Below are 23411 nucleotides of genomic sequence, written 5' to 3' on the forward strand. Positions count from 1 at the left end.
AACGAAAACTCTAGGGTTGAATGTCCGCTTCCAACAAAAGATGCACCCAATCAATGTAATTTTTGGAGAAAAAAAAATTTTGGAATTGTGAGAATAGTACGTTTCATTAGATTTGCGTTCGGGAGATAAACTTTTATAACGAGATTAACTGGGTTTTATTTCCTCTAAGCCATTAACTTTCGATGCTGGATTAGATTACGAACACTGTAAATAATATCATGAGTAATTAAACTGCAAATACTTTGAAGTATAATAAATTAATTTGCTACGTAAAGTTCTGAAGCAACTTATGAAATATATTCGGGATGGCAAGTTTCTTCCGCAATAGAAAAAACAGCTGAAAAAATCATGGAAAAAAATAGGAAGGAAAATATTTTGTTGAAAGAAATAAGTTCTATTCAACCTAAGGGGAAGAAATGGGAGAAGCTTTTTTCAAAAAGAAATATCAAATATAGAAGCATTTTTTAAACAGTTTCTAATTGCAAACAAATTTAAATAATAAAATTAATTTTAGTTATTTAATATATAATTTTTTATAAGTGAAAACTAAAACGCAATAATTTGAACGTAAATTAAACGCAATGAATTTCTTAAGTTAGAATAAATATAGTTTTTTTTAAAATATTTTGATGATTTTATATTTAGATGAAATTATTTAAAAAAGAAATGTGCGTCTTTAATATTTATAGTAAAACCTAATTTTACAATTACATAATAACGATCCATTAAGTATTAGAATTACGTTTTATTAATGTGACTAAATTAGCAAATGACGTACTAAACATTACACTATTACAAATATCATATTTAATTTTTAATTATAAATAGTGAATTAAATTTTCAGTCAAGTACTATTAAGTATGAATACTCAAACCGATTCTTAAAAAGGAAGATTTTAAAAATCTGTAAAGTACAAAAATAATATGAAAATAATTTTTTTTTAAATAAAAATACATTTCAGACGCTTTCAACTCTCAGGTTCTATATATAACTTAATAGGTTTAAATTTTAGCTATTCTCATATTCTTTATCGTTAAATAATGCTTCATTCTCTCTGAAGTAAAGTTTAGGAATGACGTAATTGAATAACCAGTCTTTTTAGAATCATAGAAAAGTCCTATAATGGAAGACTTCATTAACAAAATTTTAAATAACGTTAATTGTGACGAAACTAAAAATGCTTTATAAAGCCAAAAACTTGCTATCGTGAAAATGCCTTTAAATGATATCAAAAATACTCTACAAATATATAAAACGGTGAATAATAAATATTCCGAAAATCATTCAAAATTGTATCACATATACCTGAAATTAATGCGTAAAAGTGATTTATGCCATTAAGAAGTGTATGATTTTCTAACTTTGTATCAGTTAATAAAGTAAAAAAAATTAAATGACACATCAAGTATGAATAATCAATCAATGAATATGTTTTTCTTTTCTTATATCTGTCACTGAACTATTACTTTACTTTGCTGTGAGTATTGCTCTTTTAGGGTTCTAAAGTGTAAGCCTGAGTTACGGAGGCGAGCAGCATTATCCACGCCACACTACCACTGATATAGTTTGTCTAATGTAAGAACTCCCCTAGTCATTCGTCTGATCCCGTAGCGGTGACTATGGTAACAAGGTATAACTACTTCAAGTAAGGGTGTGGGGTCATTGTTTAGTAAAGTTTTTGGTTCGGGTCGGTGAGATAAAGGGAATCTTTTTCTTCCATATATTGTGTTAGCCCTAGAGTGAAAGAGGCTACCCTCCCTGAAATGCCTTATTTATGTTTCCATAGCAGCAGGCAGCCTCAGACTTTGTGGAGGGGGAGTTCTTACCGTAAACAAACTATACCCGCGACATTACATCACGCAATAAAGGGTAAACAGAGAGAGAGATATCCATGCCCCGAATGGGATTCGAACTTGTGACAAATGGCTTCACAGACAGGCCCCATGTCCACTCAGCCACGTGACCGGCTGTAATCTAAATTCAAAGTTTCCAAATCGAAAGTTCTATCTCTCTACAATACTATTTAAAAAACATGTTAAATAATAAACTAAGCAAATGTTTCCTAAAATTTTTCTAGCATTTCAAAAATCATAAGAATAAATATGTTATACTATCTTTTAAACTACGTCTTATTTATGTATTTCTTTATTATTTAAAAGTCGTGATAGGGAAAATCCTTTAAAACCAAATGTTAAAGACATAAAGTCATGCAAAAAAGAAAATCTACTAAATTATATTCGAAAATTTGTACAAGAAATACTAATTATCATCTTATTTTTTAAACCAAAAGGTTACCGAGAGGGTTTAAAGTATTAGTACAATTAGCTTTTTACTAATACTCCCAGCGTACAACCTGGGTATTAAGTATTCTCCTCTTTAAATCTGGTGCATAAATGTAGGGTTTAGCATACTCATGATTATTAATTTTAGAAAGATTTTCTGAATACTGAAAGAAAACGTTAAAAAAAAGGAGAAAAATAACTCATTTTTTAGGAAGTTGACAAAGAGTATTTAGAACCCGGAGAAGAAAGATATAATATACGCGTCACTGAAACTAATTATTATGAACACTATCAAGTGCAAATAATAATAATAGAATACATACGCTTTGAATTAGTGAATAACATAAGTAATGAAAAAAACTGTAAAAATTATTAAATCATAACCAAACATATTGAGTAAGAGTTTTTTTCATCAATAATGTTTAACCCAAATAGCGAGCTTACACTTCGAAGTGATAAATAACATTGATGATAAAAATAACAAATATAAATAAACTGCAAAACCTTTGAATAATTATTAACATTTTCCATTAAGAAAATGAAAGGAAGGTTTTAAGTTAAAAACGTTGTGCTATGTTATATGTTTATTACATAAATATCTATTACTAAGAATCATAATTAATAAGATCAATACCTTAAATAATAAACTCCTCAAATCAGACAATTTAGAGTGCTCGTGTGAATATAGAATACGTACTGCGTTCATATCCTAGAGCTACAAGGACTAGAACTCATCTTNAAAGTCATGTAAAAAAATTTACTAAATTACATTCAGAAATTTTTACGAGAAATACTAATTATCTTCTTATTTTCTGAACAAAAAGGTTACCGAGAAGGTTTAAAGTATTAGTACAATTAGGTTTTTACTAATACTCCGAGCGTACAACCTGGGTATTAAGCATTCTCCTCTTTAAATCTGGTGCATAAATGTAGGGTTTAGCATACACATGATTATTAATTTTAGGAAGATTTGCTGAATACTGAAAGAAAACGTTAAAAAAAAAAGAAGAAAAATAACTCATTTTTTAGGAAGTTGACATAGACTATTTAGAGCCTGGAAAAGGAAGATATAATATTCGTGTCACTGAAACTAATTATTATAAACACTGTCAAACACAAATAATAGTAATAGAATACTTACGATTTGAATTGGTGAATAATTTAAATAATGAAAATAACTGTAAAAATTATTAAATCATAACCAAACATAGAGAATAAGAGTTTTTTTCATCAACAATGTTTAACCCAAATAGCGAGCGTACACTTCGAAGTGGTAAATAACATTGATGATAAAAATAACTAAACATATTTGAAATAGTGAATAACGTTGAAATCGAAAAATAACTGAAAATGTATCAAATATAAATAAACTGCAAAACCTTTGAATAATTATTAACATTTTCCATTAAAGAAATGAAAGGAAGGTTTTAAGTTAAAAACGTTGTGCTATGTTATATGTTTATTACATAAATATCTATTACTCATAATTAATAAGATCAATACCTTCAATAATAAACTCCTCAAATCAGACAATTTAGAGTGCTCATGTGAATATAGAATACGTACTGCGTTCATATCCTAGAGCTACAAGGACTCGAACTTCTACTCATCTTTGCTCTCAACTATAATTATTTGCTGATGTCTTATACAAAAGATTAATTAAACCTCGTATACGAATATAGAATTACAGAATTGAGGGTATACATTTTCACTATGCTTAATATAACCAGTGGTCCCTCAAAACTAAAACAAAAATATATAAATTTTGGTCATAAAATGCATTTGATGCACTCAGTGATCATTGAGTTGTATTTCGATAATTTTGATAATCATTACGTCACGAAATCGCGTGATTTGTGAGGATATATGAACTCTCAAATATATAAGAAGAGAATGCTTCCTCAACTCGAAACCTCATCACAGTGCATTGTGGGATATTTTTAGCTAGAATGAAAACAAAACGAAAGTAGAGTGACAAAATATTTCTTTACTTATGACGAAACTCTTTTCCTCGAAAAAGTGACGATTTCGTCACTTGGACGAAATGTTCGTTCGGAGCATATACCAAGAAAGGATTTCGTCTAAACCGAAAAAAGTTTCGGAAAAATTTGAGAATCTATTTTTTGCAGTGTTTTTGTGAAAAGACATTCACAAACATTCTTTATTTTCACAATAATTCGATAGCTCAAACACATATAACGAGTTATGTTATGAATAGAGTAGAAATTTATAGCTTTTAAGTGGTGCTGAGACAGGTGAAGTTCCACTGTTATGATGACAAGTTAAGTATCACTGTAACAATATTGAGGAACCTTGGGCAACTTATTTAACAAGCTCATACGAGTATAAACTGTAATATCTTTAAAATGGTAATGCGTATATTTAAAAATCAATTAATGGATGCCATTAGTTAGATTGCTGGAACATCAATATCGAAACAGGACATATCTATTCATTATAACTTTAACCTCTACGAGCTGGGTAAATCATATTTTATTTTATAATTTTATAACCGTAGTTGAACAACCGAACAAATTTTTGGGTTTACGACTGCTAATGTTCAACTACGTAGCCTTGTAATTTTAAACCCAACCCAGAAGACAAGTGAACTCCTGGATCAAGTATTGGGAGAAATTTGCCTTCGTGCAGGACTTCTTGATGGAACTAAACCGCATTTGCGTTACATGGAGAGAAAGACCACGAGTACCTCCCACGGTTAGTCTGACGGCAAGAGGACTCTAACTCATAATCCGTCAACCACTGAGGATATTTTAAGTCAGCATTGTGGTCGGTGCAAGCCGGATGTGGAATTCGTATCGATATGCCATCGCTGGGATTCGAACCGGGTTCGCCTCATTGGAGGGCGAACGCTCGATCCCTCGAGCCATCGCGGCTATGGATGAATCATAAATGCATTTGTACAAAATTAGAATCAGACTGGAAAAATTTAAAAAAAAGGGTAAATTAACCCTCTCGTAACGGTAAACCACCTAGCCACTAAACGGTGATTACTATAGTGTTAACGAAACAACTACATTTTGCTGACTTCGTAATGCATCTTTTGACGTGGAAACAAAGTAACTATTCATTGTCTATCCATTGTTACAAAATATGTTTGGAATAACATGCGTCTAGAAAATATGAAGCCAGTAACTACGTGTTTACTAATTGGAAGTTAGTACTTGGTTTGGTATTTTTCTATCCGTAATAGTAAGCAAAATCAAACATTTATCAATAAAAATGATTTGATTGTTTTTAAATATTTTTTTTCGGTGAGGGTCATCACTTTTGGACACACTTGAAAAATTTTCACATCATTTTGTGTCCTCAATTTGAAAATATACATTATTAACGCATTAACTGCTATTTCAGTCATCAAAAATCACGTAGGGAAACAAAGAAATCTGTTGGTGTCAAATTAGAGATGCACGGCGGATGAATATGCCCTAAGAAAAAAACGCATGGTCAAAACTACCAGAATATGGTAATATTTAATATGCTTTTGAGTCTATGGGAGCCCCAAAACACTGGGTAATTTTTACCGAAACGTTTTAATAATGATTTTGGTAAAATTAACAATAAAATACGGTTTTTTATAATATGTGATAAAATTTGACAACTGTGATAAAATTTGGTAATTTTATCATGATACCTTTGAGCATAGCATAAAAATCATTTATTTGGTTAAATTTACTCTTCAGTTTTGTATTTTTTGTACTAAATGTGTGGTTATAAGAGCTATTATTTTGAAAACTAGAATTTTCGGTAAACCGTTACTAAATGAAAGGAAAAGTAACTAAATAAATGGTTTAAATACCGTATACAGAGATGCCAACTTACTCCGGACAGCAAATATATCTTTTAAAGTGGTAGTTTATCAATTGCGATTCTTGGTTTAATAAATTCAATTCAGTAGATTTTTATCAACCACTATTTCTAAATAATTCGTACGCTTATATAATTCACTACTTTATAGTGCTTATATCATGCTATGCCTTTTAAAAAGTAAGCAAAAATAGTCAAATATTTGCAAAATTTACTTTGTAGTTATTTACTATTTTTTTTTTAATTACTTTGGCGTGTCCGGAGCAGTTGGCATCTCTGCGTATATATTAAGTTCATTTATCGGAATTATGTTGTTTTTTTTCTTCCAGAAATATCATAACCCTACAGTACGGTAATTTTACCCAAATTTGTTTTATCTCCGTGTAGATCCAATGTTTTAATAGTCAAGTTCTTCCTTCCCTCCCTCTCCCTCTCGCGTATTGACAAAACATACCGTAGATTGTAAACGCGGCGATTGCAGGTGGAATTGGCGATGGATTACGCGTAAATGTGGTGGGAGAACGAAATTACATTAACCTAAACAGTGTAATTAGATATTCTTTTTCTCCTCCTCGTCTAGCCATAATGAATAAAAATAACTAATTAATTCTTTTTAAAAGAGAATTAAAAAAGAAAATAACCTTTTTATTATCAGGATCACTTTACAAATACACTGTATTCATATTTTATTAAACGCTANACAAAACAAAAACATAAGCACGCAGCTGTTTGGCGATTTGCGAGACGCTCCTTCAACACCGATAGAAATTTTCGCCAACCCTTTTACAATCTACGGTATGTTTTGTCAATACGCCTCCCTCTCCTGCTAATGAATATGTTCCTTATGAATGTGAAGATAACCTGTCGATGAATTTTTCTTTTTTATTGAGAAGAATAAACGTCTTTGTCTTATAGACAAAATATATTTTTACATACCCTTTTACAATTATACATTTAGATAAAATAACACATAGCATAGTAACATGATATTTAAAAATAAATTTCAGTAGCTTCATAATAGCATACGTTTATTCAGAATGCATATTTTATCATTTTATACCTCAATTTAAAAACGTTATTGTAAAATAATGATGTATAACTAAAACACAGCAAAAACTAAATAATTTATTTAAAAAATTATACGTAATCAAAGCTAAGTATAATGGACTATAAATAACCCCTATACATTTAAAATTTAATAATAAATCAACAATTGATAAACAAATTATAAACTAAAATCCTCTTGCACCTGCAAGTCAATTCATTTGATTTCACTGCAACATGTGAGCGAAAATAATTGTGTTCTTTAGAAATATACTATTATGTCTTCAAAAATAGTAAAATTAAGTTGTTTAAAAAAATTAATTAATATATAAACTAAATTAGAAACATGCTGATATTTCTTAAAAAATTCCCTGATTTGCATACAACCGAAATTGAACAATGATATAACAAAAAGTTATGAATGAAATCTACTTGCAATACAAAGATAAATAATGTATTTCATAAGTTAACACAAAAACGTGACACATCTGAAACAAGTGAAATGATACATATGATATTTTTATTATTCCATCAAACGATTGTAAAAATTTCAATAAATAATAAATATCCATATTTTTCCCTTAATGACGCCACAGATTTTGGGGAAAGGGGAAACATGATCCATCTAAAATAAGTGAACTGTTACAAATGATATTTCTATTATTTCATCAAGTGATTGTAAAATTTAAATATATAATAAATATTCATATTTTTTCCTTCAATGACGATATGCATTTTGGGGAAGTTTTCACTCACAAGCAGAAAAGTAGTGTTTTTTCTTCGAAGTCTTATTATCAGTTATTGTTTTCAGGTTTTCGTAATTAAAGGGGAAAACACAGTCGTCATAATAATACGGAAAATTGATAATTACTTGAGGCCATTCATACATTTTTCGCCGTGTTTTATGCTGTTAACTTTAATGGTCAATGACAATTATGCCGATTGTCTCTCTGACGATTGACTCTCTTTGTTTGAAAACTAGTATATTCAGTTAATTAAAGGTAATAAATATTCAGTTAAATAAAGGTAATAAATATTTTTTTTAACCATAGCCTTCAACAATGAATACAAAATTAGATATTTAAGCGTGGTTTCATGTTAAAAAAATAAATATAGAATTGTTTAAATTAGGCAATTATGATTTTTTTTTTCTTTTTTAATATGAAACTAACACGAAATTGTGTCGTGTGGTCATTGTATTTCCCTTAAAGAAATGTCACAGAAGAGGAAAGGAAAGCAAAAAAATAATGCAATGAAATTTCATTTAAAAAATTAATTGAAAACAAGAATGAAAATTCACAGATTTCACTGGGTTTTTTTTATTGAGATAGACTTTAAAAAAAGTTTTTTAAAAAAAAGAATATTTAACAAAACCTAAATGCTTAACAAAACTCAATTTTCTGAAATACAGAGGCCGAAAATTCGTAAATTTCTCTCTTGCAGAGAAATACAAGCCATACGGCAGCCATTGCTTTAAATGAACCTAACTAAATTATTTGATTTGTATATTTATATATTTTGATTTGTATATTATATAGGTCAGAACAATTTCAATTTATGATGAACAGATAGTTTTCTCAGTCCAATGATCTTTTATTTCGCTTTCTTATGACAAAGTAAAAAAATAACACCGATTATCAAAAACGCCAATCAACTGTTTAAAGTGTGTTTATTCGATACAAGAACATTTAATAAAAGATAAATTTAGAACACTTCAATATTTTATTAGTTGTTAGCTTTATCACTACTTACTCGTATCAACAAAGAAGTTACTAAAATAGGAATAAGATAAGCTTTTATTGGTTTAGTAGGAAGCTGCGTTCTTTTTCTTCTAATCATCTGCAAAATTTTACTAAAAACGTATTTTATGTATCTATAATTGTGATCTTTATTGTAATAGTTAAAAAAATTTCGGATTAAATTACGGTAAAAAGTACCGGCACTCAGGCTGTCGATACTTTTCACTGTAAAATCCATTTTTACCGGAAAATACTACAGAACAAAAACCATATTTACAGCATTTTTTACAGTAATAATTACACTAAGATCACTGACTCACATTCTAATTAAATAAATATTACTGTAAGCAATAAGATATGACATTTTACGGTAAAATGGATTTTACGGATGATGCACCCAAAGTGCCGCTACTCTATTCCATAATGTGATCAGAAATTTTTTACTGTACAAAGCTATGTAAATGCTGAGCTATGATTCAAATTGCAACAGATCGTTTTTCAGATGAAAAAAATTGTGCCTATGATTAAGAGTGCACAACCAGAGGCGTGGGATCAACTGCGACTCTTAAACTGTCAACATGCTCCCTCTATAAACTAATCCAAGAAACCAAGTCAAAACCAGTATCAATATTACCCTAATTCAGTGTTCCTTGAACATTTTTGTCTTGTAACCCACCTAATAAATAAAACATTAAAAATGAGTATGACATGACACCCTTCCCTGTAACTGTTTATAAAAAAAAAAACGGGAGGGGGGGAATTTTTGAAGAGAAAGCAATAATTATCACAGAAGCCAGTGGGTCTCAGAATAATGGTGATAAAAGAATTAAAATTTTGAATTCCTTTTTGTGACGTCTTAACCTTTAAAAAAAAAAGGCTTTTAATTTATGGTGACGTTAAAAACTAAGAACAGGGATTGTCTGCTATCGCTTGAAAACAATTAGCTTTTATCTATTTCGAATATGCAGGCGTGTGGACGAACTTTTAACGGGAACCCAACCATCCCATTAATTATGAAGATAACGAATGTATGTAAACAGTTATACAAAAATAATTTGTACAATAATGTTTTAACGTACGTGTTTTTGTTTCAATTTCGTTAGTCCTAGCTTTTAATTATAACGAAAACCTACAAGAAAGGTAAAAAAAATTCAATTCAAGTAACACTTTTGACAGTTTTATGGCTTATAAATACCTTATAACTTGATTTCAGAACATAACTTTCTTCAATGATACATATTTTAAAATAGACTTTTTCCCCATATTTAAAGTTCAGATCTTAGGAAGTTATATATATCTTTCAATTTTTTGAAAGTCGTAGTCGTTAAAATGATTTTTTAATTATTTTAGAGTTGAATTTAAAAGTTTAAAAATTATCAAAAGTCAATCTGAAATTATCAAAATTTATGTTAATTTAATTGTAATCAAAATTGTCAAATTGATTTGAAAATTATCAAAATTGCCAATTTGGATCAAAATTATTAAAATTATCAATTTGATCCAAAATTATCGAAATTGTCAATTTGAACCAAAATAATCAAAATTGCCAATAAAATTATTTTTATTAAATTTATAAAATCATTTTCAAATTGCTTTAAATTTGTAATTCAATATTTCAGCATTATCAAAATTCAATTTGAAATTATCAAAATTGACTTTGATTAAATTGAGACAAAAAATCGTTAAATTCATTTGAAAACTTATTAAAATTGGCAATTTGAAATAAAATTGTCACTTTGAACCAAAATTATCAAATTTTTAAATTTAAACAAAATTTTTCAAGATTGTTAATTTGAACCAAAATTACAGAAATTGATTTTGATTGCATTGAAATCAAAATTAAACTTGAAGCGTCAAAATTATTTTATTATTTTTAATCATTTGGCTGTCACTTTATGTGATTGGAAAAATTCTCCAGCTGAAAGCCCAAGAAGTTGACTGGTCTAAAATAAAATTTACATTATAAATTATCATCAAGTTTTCCCCCAATTTCCTTCGATATTTGGAGCATAATATTACATAATTATATTTTTTCTGTGCCCATTGTGCATATAGATCTTTTTATTTCGAATGAATCAAAAGATCTTCTCCTTTTAAGTTTGTTTATCCGCCGTTGCCAATCTCCGTTTTATATCTTCAACAAGGAAGTTCACGAAAACTTTAAATGTCTATTGTAAGAGACGGACGCGTCAATCTTAGAAAATATCTTTTCATTCTTATTCAGACATTTAAAGACCGTAAGGTGAAATAAATATGTGGGTCAAGGCGAAGAATAATGTTCTTTTAACTGTAACTTTGTTAAAACATTGTTTTCAATACTTCCTACAATGGGAAATGCTACTTATTTTTACTCATTCAGAGTTAGTTGAGTTTACGGCTTTCTGGTATTTAAATATAAACAAAAAAATCTTTACGTCGACCGACCACGCTTGTAATATTCTATAACAGCTAAAGGCGGTTATAGATCTAGCATTATTTAATTGTAATATTCTTGCAGTATTATTCTACAATTGTGTTTGAACTATTCGAAAATTCTCTTTTTTCTGACTCTAATATTATTTTTTTCTAAAATTCTCTCTAGCTTTTTGGGATGACACATTATTTTTAGATTTACGAAGATGGATTTAAATATATTAAGAAGCATTAAATAGATTTCAGCTGCTAAGTGTACAATAGATTTCCATGAAAACTGGTTGCTATCTTGTGATCAATTTGTAATTTAACCGTCATCAGAAAAAATTATTTTTCTACAATTTGATTTAGGTTGCTAAATTAATATATTTTCTTCGAAGTGATGCATGTGATAGTTTGAAAATAAAGTAAATACGCAAGCTTGAATGTATTGTTAGCTTTAGACATTGCTAAACTAAACTCAGCGGCGCGACAGCCCATAGAGGGCCAAGGCCTACTGAGCCCATCTCAGTTTTCTTGACCTTGGGCTCTGGGGTGCAGGAGCAGATGTTAAGTCAGGTGGTCAGCCGAACGCGGAACCCCCAGTGTTTAGTTCCCAAGCATGCTTGGTACTCATTTATCGACCCACTGAAGGGATGAAAGGCTGAGTCAACCTTGCCCAGCCCGAGGATCGAACCAGGGACCTGTGGCACGACAGCGCGAAGCTCTACCGCTCAGCCACCGGGCGTTCCATACACAAACTATAATAGCCTATTTCTTTAATGAGTTTATGTTCCTTTATTTTCTGGAACTTGGCAGTGATGCCGTACAAAACTGTTGTTATTTTGTTTCTTTATTGCTCTTTGAACTTCATCCAAGAAAAATGGTTCTAGTTCCTTTTCTTGTGGGGTTCTGATTATATTGTCCTCTTTTTCCTCTAAAGTATCTAAGTAGACATTGCTACCTCTGTTTTTTTAAAGGACGCCACAATCACTGGTGGCACTGACGATTAGTTTGAAATAGTTTACTTGACAAAATTTCAAGATTTGAGATTAGGTACAAATATCTTATTTTCAAATTCCTTGTAGTTGAGGTATAACCGAGGTTCAAATCCAGTAGAAAGATAATCAATTCATATACTAACTTCCACACGCACCAACTATGAGCTGACCTGAAATGTCTCCTGCGTTAGACGGATCATGAATCCCCTCGCCACCGGGCTAACTGCGAGATGTTTTCGTAGTTTCCCTCGCCAAGTAACTCGAATGTGGTTTAGTTGCATTAAGAAGTACTCCACGGACAAGATGAATGGGCAAAAACCATGCTTCACCTCATTCCATTTGACAAGTGAAGTGAAGCCGAGCTAAAAGTTTCATTATAATAATAATAATTAAAAAAAAGTAGTAATAAGGAATAGTTTCTTTAGGCGAAAAAAAATATTAGAAATGAAATATCCTTACTTTCTTTTTTTTTCTTTCCCGAATTAGTAAAAGCCAAGTAGATTTTATTGGACCACACCAGAAGATAAATCCCACAAAAGTTATTCACAATTCTTTGAGATATCGTGCTTCTCTTAGAATAAATATTTAAGTACAGTCAAATCCCATTATAGTGAGCATGGTTTATTGTGAACTCCCGGATATAGTGAGCGAAATGTTCGCTCCCGTGCCTAGCTATGCACATATAATATTAATTTTTGTGGATATAGTGAACCAAAACAAAAAGGAAATTGGATATTATGAACTTTTTTCTGTCGTCGACTGATTTTTTTTTCTTCATTTTTTGGTAATTTTGAAATTTCAACATAAAATACATATACCGATTTTTAAAACCATCTATTGAGTGGAATATAGCCATAAGCATTTTTTGTTGTCTGTTTCTTCTATCTCAGTTTCCCATCCCTAAATGTTTTGTACGCAAGAAGAAGTGTAATAAAAAATAAAAGTTAACGAATTTTTTGTTACTACATATTGTTTCTTAATCATTTTTGTATTTCTCTTCTTTGGTCATTTATTTAAATAATCTGTAATAAAGAGAGCAGTTCGGAAAAATTAGTTAAAAGTGTTCGCAGTGCGGATATATAGTGAACTCCCGGTTATAGTAAACAGAAATTTCAGTCCCTTGAAGGTTCACTATAGCGGGGTTTTACTGCATTATTTACATGATATAATTTTATTTATGCTTGCAGCCATACCTTTCAATTACAATGATATCACCGTAGTTACAGAAAATACTTTTCCTAATGGCAGCAAAATTTATGTATATTATTTTAACAATTTAAAATTACAAAGGTTTTGTCGACAACTACATCTATGCAGGTCAGATAGAGCAATGGATTTGTTCTTAAGTTCTGATAAAAGTTTCATGAGAATTTTATTTGTTTTTAAATATCTATTTTCCCTACCAATAGAAAATAAAATTTCGCATGAACATGCAGGAGGGTATGCTCGCTTGTCTCTGTACACATCGGGTAAAAAATTGTTTTGTTGGTTTTTTGAAGAAAAAAAAATTTTAAATTAAATACAGTTTTAAAATGTTAAAATGTTTGTCTATTTTAGAACCATTGAGAGAAAAAGTTTTCGGACATAGTTTTATATTTGTTATTTTTAAAGGAAGGATGCGAAACCTCCCACTTTCAGAAAATTAGTTTTTAGCCAGATTAAAAAGTTTTTAGTCAAACAGCATTAGTTTTGCTGATGTAGTTGTTATGTCATAAAATAGAGTGAAAAATATGATACAAAGTAGCGAAAATAGTTTATTTTAATTGGTGTGCTAAAAAATAGTTATCACCCAAAATAACTTTTGTTCTAATAATTAGATTTCCACATAATAAGTTCATATGCTAATGGTTTGAAGATTTGACATCAAATATGCTAATAGGTAAAGTTACGAAATCAGACGCAAATACATGCTTTCTCTCAATAAACATATTTTTTAAGGAAAATTTTTAGGATTTTTTTATAGATTTTGTAAAGAAATTATAATTGTTTCAGAAAGAAAATTTTTATTTTACTTGAAAACAATTTGAAAATATAATTTTCAATTTGATACATCTTTCTAGCGTGTGGTCTATTTCTGAACAATTTATGTGTTTTTTATTACTCTTAAATACTTTGTTGTGGTTATATATATATATATANTAGAATGTAACTATCACATAAAGTGATATTGTCTTTAATGATATTTTCTTCTGTCAGGAAGCATTTAACACACACTGCATGAATAGCTTATTAATAATATAAATCATAAAGGAAACATATTCTGCTTACTGTCATGACGAAGAATATATATATATATATATAAAAGTTATAATAGTACCTAAAAAGCTAAAGTGGTATCAATTTTATTGTAGACATGTTCGAAACTTCAAATTATTAGTTTTAGCTTTCAAATTAAAATATCAAGCCATAGATTTTGTAACAATGAATGCATACTTGCTTTGACTTATTAAAAAGTTGTGGTGATTAAAAACTTGCTAAAACAGTCTTCTTTTTCTTTTTTTCTTTATATTTTACTACCAGTTAATATTTAGTTTCAAATTTTAGTTGTAATTTAATAAATTTAGTTATAGTAAAGTTAGTTTTAATTTTTTAGTTTTTATTTGCTTCAATGAGTCATTCCTCTGTGCACAAACGAAGCCCAATTGGGGGGAGAAGAAGCTGGGGGATGATGAGTTAAACCTAGAATTATTTATTTTAATTGAGATTAAACTTTCTGTATATATTTTTCTTTCGATGTTTTGTAATTTTGTATGTGTATATGCATCTGTTCTTAAACTCACTGACAATTTTCTTTCGCTACCGAAAGCAATTAACTCAGATGAAAGAAGCAGGTAGCGAAAGACCGAAACTTTAATAAATACATTCACATTAAAGCACTGAATGATAGCGAACACTATAATATCGCTTACCAGAATCTTTGTCATCTTTTTCTTTTATTTCTTCAGTTGTCAAACCCACCTGAGCGGCACCGAAGATTTGAATATGATTCAGAGTAAGCAGTAAAAACAACAAAACCCTTCTGCTCGGTCGCCAACCTTCACTTCCAAACAAACACATGTTGCTGCTGTCAAGAAAAGACTTAAAGGAAAACTTCCGGATCAATTATTTTATTGATCAAATCTGAATCATGGAACAATCACACCACATTTTTTTCACAGTATAAATCCAAGGGAATATTTATCATGCGAACACATAAAACTTTTTTTTTGTTTCAAATATATTGATAATATAAATTATCGTTTGCCAAACGATAACTAAAATTTTTTGAAATTATTATTATCGTCTGCGAATCAAAAGGTCGCGCTGTAAAATATATATCCCATTTCAAAGTCAACGCTTCGTGTTTATTGTCATGATTCCTTTCGAATCATTTGTTACAACCGGTATATTCAAATTTACATAATAGGAAGGAGAGATACTCCCTCGGAGTAACAACCCGCACCGGTGTTTAGATTTTACTGCCGGTAGGTTTTCAGAGCGTCAAACGGTAATTCAGGGTTGCTGCAATTGAGTCAGCGCTGGTAGAAAATGAAAAAGCCAATTTGGCGAGATTTTCATAGGGCCATGTTCTTAATTTTTCTTTATCGACATCGTGACAAATCAAATCAAATAATTCTTAGGTAGTCCCAGGGGTGGTTTTGCTGTTACTTATCTTCACTGATATTAAAGAATAATTGTTTTTCCATGTTTGACCAAGGATTCGATGTCAATATTTAGCGAATAGTATGTTATTTTTAGTACTGTTCTGAGTCTGAGTTAATAACAGTTATTTAAGTTAGTAATAGTTATTGAACATACTGTTAGATTATGTTTGGGAAAAGGACAATTATTTGTAATATAGTTTTTTAATATTAAAAAGTTACTTAAGTTAGCTTAGAGTCATCAAAATATCCTTAAACTGAAAATTATTCTTTGGTCTTAATAAGATTAATTTGAATGAAAGAAATCTCGCGAAATTAGTTTTTTTTTAAAAATTTGAATATTTTTGTTTTAAATGCTTAAACTATTTGTTCGCTGAAATCATTGTTTGACCCATAACTTAATTAAAAAAATATCATAATCTCCTCATAATTTTATAAAATTTTTCTGCAGCCACTGTTTAATTAAACAAAAATTAATCTACCAGCGGAACAAGACATTCTTCTAAAAAACACAAATTTGCAAAGATATTGAACTATCTTGTTGAATATTTTACACTTATGAAAATATAATTTATTATTACAATGTTTTGAAACGCGATATTATGGAGGGAAAAAAATTTGCAAGGCAGTAATATTTAAAATATGCAAGATATTTTATTATATTAGCGATCGCTTAAGTTCGGATAAAAATCACTATCTCCTCATAACAAAAACCAAATTAGAAGTTTTATATTACACCTCTTCATATGCTTTACTGCCCTTTACTAATTACCACAGGACAAATTTCTAGATTTCGTGATACTCTATGGATTTTTTACTGGGCCAAGGACTCTCTTTATTTCGTTAAACTTACATATCTATCTTTCATAAATTTTATACAACTTTCAGAATCTTCAAGAGGAATACTTTTATGTATATACATAAAAGTATACTTCTTGAAGGAAACTTTTTTATTAGTAAAACTATTAATTAACTATTATTGTTATTAGTAAAAAGTATTCTATCTTGAAGGAATACTTAGGCCGAGGGCTTTTGAGAGAAAAAAAAACTTATATCATTGTGATTTCCATAGCTACCGTTTTGTACGATCATTTGGACAGAATTTTCAAAGTGATAGCAAAAAAATAATTACATTTAGAAGAATTTACTGAAAATTGAGTTGATTTATAAGTATATTAACTGCTTAATAATTTACTCTTATATCTATGTTTTTGAATTATTTAGTACGTAAAATACTTTTTTTTAACTTTAAAAAATTGACACTTATAGGTAAGAAAGGTTGCTAACGCAGCGCAAATCTTTCCTCTTCGACTGCACAACTATGGATTTGATCCTTTCTCTTCGACTGCAAGTTGTCAACTATGGATTTGATCTGTCTGAGAAAAAGAACTGACTCCGTAAGAGAAAATTCAATATTTTCTAGTGTTTGACCCTATTTCATTTTTAAAATATCACAGACACATAATTTCGGACCAATATATGGATACAATTGAACCACGTTAATGTGAATTTTTTTCAAAGTGAACTAATTTTCGATTCCCCGCTAAACTGTATATGGTTATAACAATTCAAAGTACTTTTAATGTGAACATACTTAACGGGAAATATCCTTTAAAATGAACTCGACTTTCATTAGCCATGGAAAAAATTTTACTTTTGAAATGAACGGAAAATTTATTTCCCCTTTGGCATTTAAGAAAACTGATCATTCACTGTTCTATATCTATGTATATGTTCTACATTTACGTATATTTTTCTATATCTTTGTATATGTCCTGTATCTATGTTCTATGTCTTTTTGAATACTTTTGTTACAGTGTTCATAATTGCAACGTTACAGCAGTCAAATAAAAGAGTTGCATAAATTGAATCTGTTAAGGGGAACGAAGCATTACAGGAAGCAATATTCTATTTTCTATTCTAAGATGATTAGTGTTTTCTTTCACCTCATGAGGGTGCCTCGTGGGTGTAAGTGTACAGAAGCATGCTTTCCTGGGAAATGACCATCCATATTGATTCTTTGTTCAGCAATGGTATATATTTCTCCAAAACTCTCATACGTTGTTCCAAGAAATTGATATTACTGAACTACATTTCTACTGGTGAAAAATTTTTCTTAAATTTCACTAGCGGTTACTTTGGCTTTATTTCTTTTGAGGGATACTAATAAAGCAATTAAAACTGTTCGTTCTTTTGTAATGCAAAATGGAAATTCGAGTCATTTTTTGGATGCAGTTAATAAGTTAGAAAACTTTTGCAAAGCATGTATGAATAAGAAACCAAAATAGTGATCTACTACCGATTATTTCATTAGTAATCCTATCTAATTCGATAGTAAATCAGTTTACTCCAATTAAATTATTACTTTTAAGTAATTTTTTATTCTCTTCAGAATTTAAAAGAAATAGAGGACCGAAAGTAAGTACGCTTTTTAAATTTCGTCAGAACTACAATATTATTTTTCTTCCTTTATAACTTTACTTTTTAAACAAGCTGGTTGTATTTATTATGAGATGTATATTTATTAATTTAATGTAAACCGACAAATAAAAACACTTATTGAAATGAAGTGTATATTAATTTGCATATTTACAATAGAAATTTAAGATTAAAAAAGACAAATATATGACAGATATATATAATAGAAAATGTTTGTGCATTGTACTATTTTAATCAAATAAATATCTGACCTGATAACGTGGACAAATTTTCTGTCCTCCTTCGAGCTGACATTAACGAAGTTTGACTGTATTTACATCTTTAATACTATATGTTTCTTACAAATATCTTGTATCTCCAAAATAAATGTCAAGAATGAAATAATTCAATTGCCAGCCTTTACAGGGGACGGACAAAGTTACGGAAACACTTCTATACCAAGTATACGTAATCAATCTTTCTTTTAGCAGCGAATGTATTTGAAAATTTTACATGGCAAAATTGTTGGCACAAACTGAAAGATCGGGCTTGAAGCTTTTGGAAATAGAAAAGTTGCACATTTTGTATCGATCAAATAAGTATCGGAAGTTAAAAGCTTTTTCCTTTTTTTAATTCTACTTAATTATAAAAGTAATCTCTTATAAATATCTCAATCCAATGGAATGGTTTCGAAATTGCTGTTAATAAACTTATAAAGAAGTTATTAACTTCCACTTCTCATTTTGATCGAACCGAAACTTACATGGGTAAAAATGATCTTTTCGGAGAATTCAAGCATGATCTTCCGAAGTGTGCCAACAGTTTTGCCATATAAAGTCTTCCAAAACATTTGTTACTGAAAGAAATATTGTTTACATATAAGTATGTTGGTAAACATCGAAGCTTTCGAAGCTAAAAGACAGATCGCTGCCATCTACTTGCACAAACCTTAATGAAATGTACACTGCAAGTTATTCTAAATACCCATCAAGACTATTCAAGCCTAAAACACTCCAAATATGCAACAACATCAGAACCTATGACAACAATGCTACTCCAGCAGTGAGCCTGCTTCTTATTATTGAGGACCTGGAACAATTAGTTCAGTACAAAGATGTCTTCCAGATAGTGCAAAGCCTTATAAATTTTCACGACGCAAAGAAACAGCAAGCCAACTCCTCCAAATCAAACAAGATTCTTTTATCTGGCTATTAATTTGCATAAAGCACCTCCACCTTGTTCTCTGTTTTTGTGTACTTCCCAGATAAAATTTTCCATGTTTTGAAAATATGAAGGAGTTACCTCTAGGAACTATCGGAAAAATAAAGGGGACGTAATAAAATAAGTTTGTCATCACTTTTTGTCGTTTATAAAGGTGAAAACGGTGTGTTTAATTTCTAATATAAGTTGCATAATATGTAATATAGAATTAGTGACTTTCCACATTTTCGGATAAATAAAAGTTGTTAAAATTTCCTCTTTTTTTGTAATCAGTTCCTATAGAAGGATAAAAAAAGTTGAAACAAAGGTTTTTGTTTTTAAGTGATAGCTAAAATAAGGATTGGTTTACTAAGCTTAATCACGAGTTTTCAATCAACATTTATTTATTTCACAATTGTTCTTGGACGCCCAGTGGCTGAGCGGTAGTGCTCCGCGATCTCGTGCCACAGGTCCTGGGTTCGATCCTTGGCCGGGCAAGGTTGACTCAACCATTCATCCCTTCAGTGGGTTGAAAAATGACTGCCAAGCCTGCTTGGGAACTAAACACTGGGGGCTCCGCGTTCGGCTGACCACCTAACCGGAACACCTGTTCCTGCACCCCAAAGCCCAAGGTCAAGAAAACTGAGATGGGCACAGTAAGCTGGCCCTCTATGGACTGTCACGTAGCTGAGTTTAGTAGTTTTAGTTACAATTGTTCTTTTTCGTGGTTGATAATCGTTTCACGAAGGAAGCCTTAGTGATATTGCTAAGCATTTTGCACTACAATTACTACATAAAATTATGTGAGCTCTAAATCATTTAAAATACGTAATTTTTTTAAAGAATGACTAACAAACGTAAAATATTGTAGTTATACCAAGTATTGAGATGTCAATATTTTAAATTTTAGAGCTCTGATTTTTGATGTCCCATCAGAGAAGACATCGGAGAGCAAAGGATTAAATCATATATTCCAAATTAACGACATTTCCTTATCCAGCAACCAAACAGACAGCTGGCCTCACAGTGTTAAAACAAACTTTAAAACAAATTCATGACGGATGGGATAGGGGCAGCCACGCAGCTTAGGTGCACATCAGTTCCAGAGCAACTACCATGACTACTTTGTTCGATATATAATTTTAGATGATACTTCTTTGAAATCGCTGATTGCTATTGGCCTAATTATTAGATTTATGTGGTTCATAAAAAATCTTAGTCCAATCTTAAACTGTTGGTTTCCGTGTGCGTATATCGAAAAAAAATGAAGACTTACTCCTTGATTTTTATTTTCTTAGAATTTATTTTGTTGAAAGCGGAGATGCCAACTTACTCCGTTTGTAAAGCAATGTTTTCTAGTTCGAATGAAATTTAAGTTATTATTAATTAATAATTTTTTATTTTAAGTTATTTATCTATCACTACGCATCAAAAATTCAAAGTTATCATATGAAAGGATAATTCATTGCACTTATCTCGCGGTGACACTTTTAAAAAGAAAGCTTGTTTATCATTATTCTACAATAAATAAAATCTTACACAAAGTACTAAGAAGTAGATAGCTATAGGCCAGGGATGGTAATTTTCTACGCTTTTTGTAAAAATGTATAGTGCGCAAAATGCAGCTAAGCTTATGTTTTAATGTATTATTTTTTATTCATATGTATTTATTTTCCACACTTCTATTTATAAAAAATTTAAAGCTTCATATGCCGCCACTTTGTTATATAGCTCTTTCGTGGTGAGATTTTTAAAATGTTGTGAAAATTAACAAAAATTCTGCAAACTTTGGTTTTTATATGTTTACCACTCTATTAAATATTTTGCAAAAAGCGTAGTTGCTGGTACGCCTGCACAGGTAGGAACTAACGCAAAAAAAGTATTATAAATACTTTATCACAAAGACATTTTCAACTCACAAAAAATCGCACTTACAAAATATTAGAAAGAGCATAGTATCTCTTAATATACTAAATTAATTTTTGTAGGGATGAGAATTATATATTTCTGAGAAAAGTGGTATCATATTTACTGATCAACTAAGTGACTGTTTTATTTTTCTTTTAAAATCATGAATTTTCTAATAACTAGCCGCCTTAAAAGACTAGCTTGATCACCTTTAAAAATTATCTTATACAGCATAGAAATTTTAATGGTAACCAAACCAATTGCAGAGCACAACTGTATTTAAATATTCTAACTCTTAAATCCCTAACACCTTAATTAGTTTTAAACAACATTAACCAAATTTTTTTGCCATCTAGTTGATGCTCGCAAGGAAATACTTTGACATCCATTTTTAACTATTTTCAAGAGATGTCCGCGATATTGACAAAGTTCTTTGTGTATTAAATCTTAGTAATAATTTCAAATCCATCCTACAGCTATTAAATCACTCAAGTCACCGTAAGTGTGATTTCGGGATATTTCAAGATAATAGGCAAGAGAAATATTAAAATTATTTAGATTAAAATTATTTAAAAATATTAAGATCTCTGTCATGAGATAAGATAGAAAACTCCGTTCAATGCTTCATTACGTGCTGCACTACTTCCTCGCACACCTCTCGAGCCATAACTTGATTATCGTTTAATAAAAAATTGCTGTTGCTCGAAAAAGGCAAGCCCCGTCACCAGTATTTAGTATGACAGTATACAGCTCCATGATTTAAATTTCTACAGTCATTTTAATAAAGGATCAAAAGTAAAGCTAAGTAATATCTTCTTTAACTAGGTTCTTTTATTTCTATAAAAATACAAAATGAATTTAAATAAATACTTTACGTATAATATTACTTAAATTATTACATACGAGAACCTAACTAAATGAATAATAATTATAGAGTTGCCAATAGATAGATAATTACCATAGATAGATAGATAGATAGATGCAAAATTTGAGCCCAATGGTCGAATAGTTCGTAAGAAATCGAATTTTAAATGTCTGACTTCTTTGAAATTCGATTTCTTAAGGACTATTCGACCGATCTTGCTCAAATTTTGCCTTTTTGCAATATAAAATTGCGTTCTTTAAAAGGATACACAAAAACTGTATACCTTACAATTCAAAATCTTTTCGACCATTCTTAAATAAAATTATAAAAAACAATAAATATTTACAAAAGTTGTTTTTTGCACGGAATTATCTTAGGATAAACGAATTTTACAATTCTGTGGACAATATTTACTATTCGCTTAAAAAATTCTCGAGCTATAGCGAAATGCGCATAAAGTGACATTACGGGGTCCAAACTTTCGGGATCTCTTCTGACCAAACTATTGGGACCATATTTCCCAGATTACGGCTACTTCCTATATTTTGGGGATCAGAAATCCAAATGCTTCGAAAAAAAGGTATGTTTATTTAGAGGAAGTGCGTTTTTGTGTCCGATTTTGTTACTTCAAATATCGTCTGCCCTTATTAGTTAGCACATTTGAGGTCTCCCCCTCGAACCATTAAGAATGAGTCCCAGAACGCGAAAATCTGATCATTAGTTATTCTAGTTCCAAAAAAATATCAAAGTTATTCTACGTGGTCCTTTTTTTGTTGCGCAAACTCAACTAATTGAAAAACATAGATTTTGAAGCAAAAACGAACTCCTTTTCTTTTAAAAATCAGGAAAGATTGTGCAAAACGAATCTCAAACTGCAGCTGTGGAGTCATTTTTTGATGAAATTTTGAATTATGTTTTAAAAAAAATACATGCTCTCAGTTAAATAACACACTGCTAAAGCTAAATTTTTATAGGATATGATATTTCTAAATTTTCGCTCCTTGTTCATCAACCTTTTTTTTCGTCAGATATAAATTCTAACAATTTTCGACTTATATACATTGCATATGGATTATTAGTTTTCATTTTACATTATA

The 23411-nt window shown here is 30.0% G+C and overlaps 1 protein-coding gene across 1 annotated transcript in view; it reads right to left on the reverse strand.

Moving 5' to 3' along the window:
* The window catches only part of LOC122271074 (uncharacterized), a gene marked incomplete in the record, with an annotated part of 243936 nt that extends 228185 nt beyond the window's left edge, over positions 1–15751 (reverse strand). The window contains 1 exon segment of the mRNA XM_071186712.1: positions 15192–15751. Within this exon segment, the coding sequence (XP_071042813.1) occupies positions 15192–15339 (148 nt within the window).
* Positions 15752–23411: the final 7660 nt, after the last annotated feature.

Source organism: Parasteatoda tepidariorum, chromosome 10, assembly GCF_043381705.1.
Source record: "Parasteatoda tepidariorum isolate YZ-2023 chromosome 10, CAS_Ptep_4.0, whole genome shotgun sequence".
Taxonomy (NCBI): Eukaryota; Metazoa; Arthropoda; class Arachnida; order Araneae; family Theridiidae; genus Parasteatoda; species Parasteatoda tepidariorum.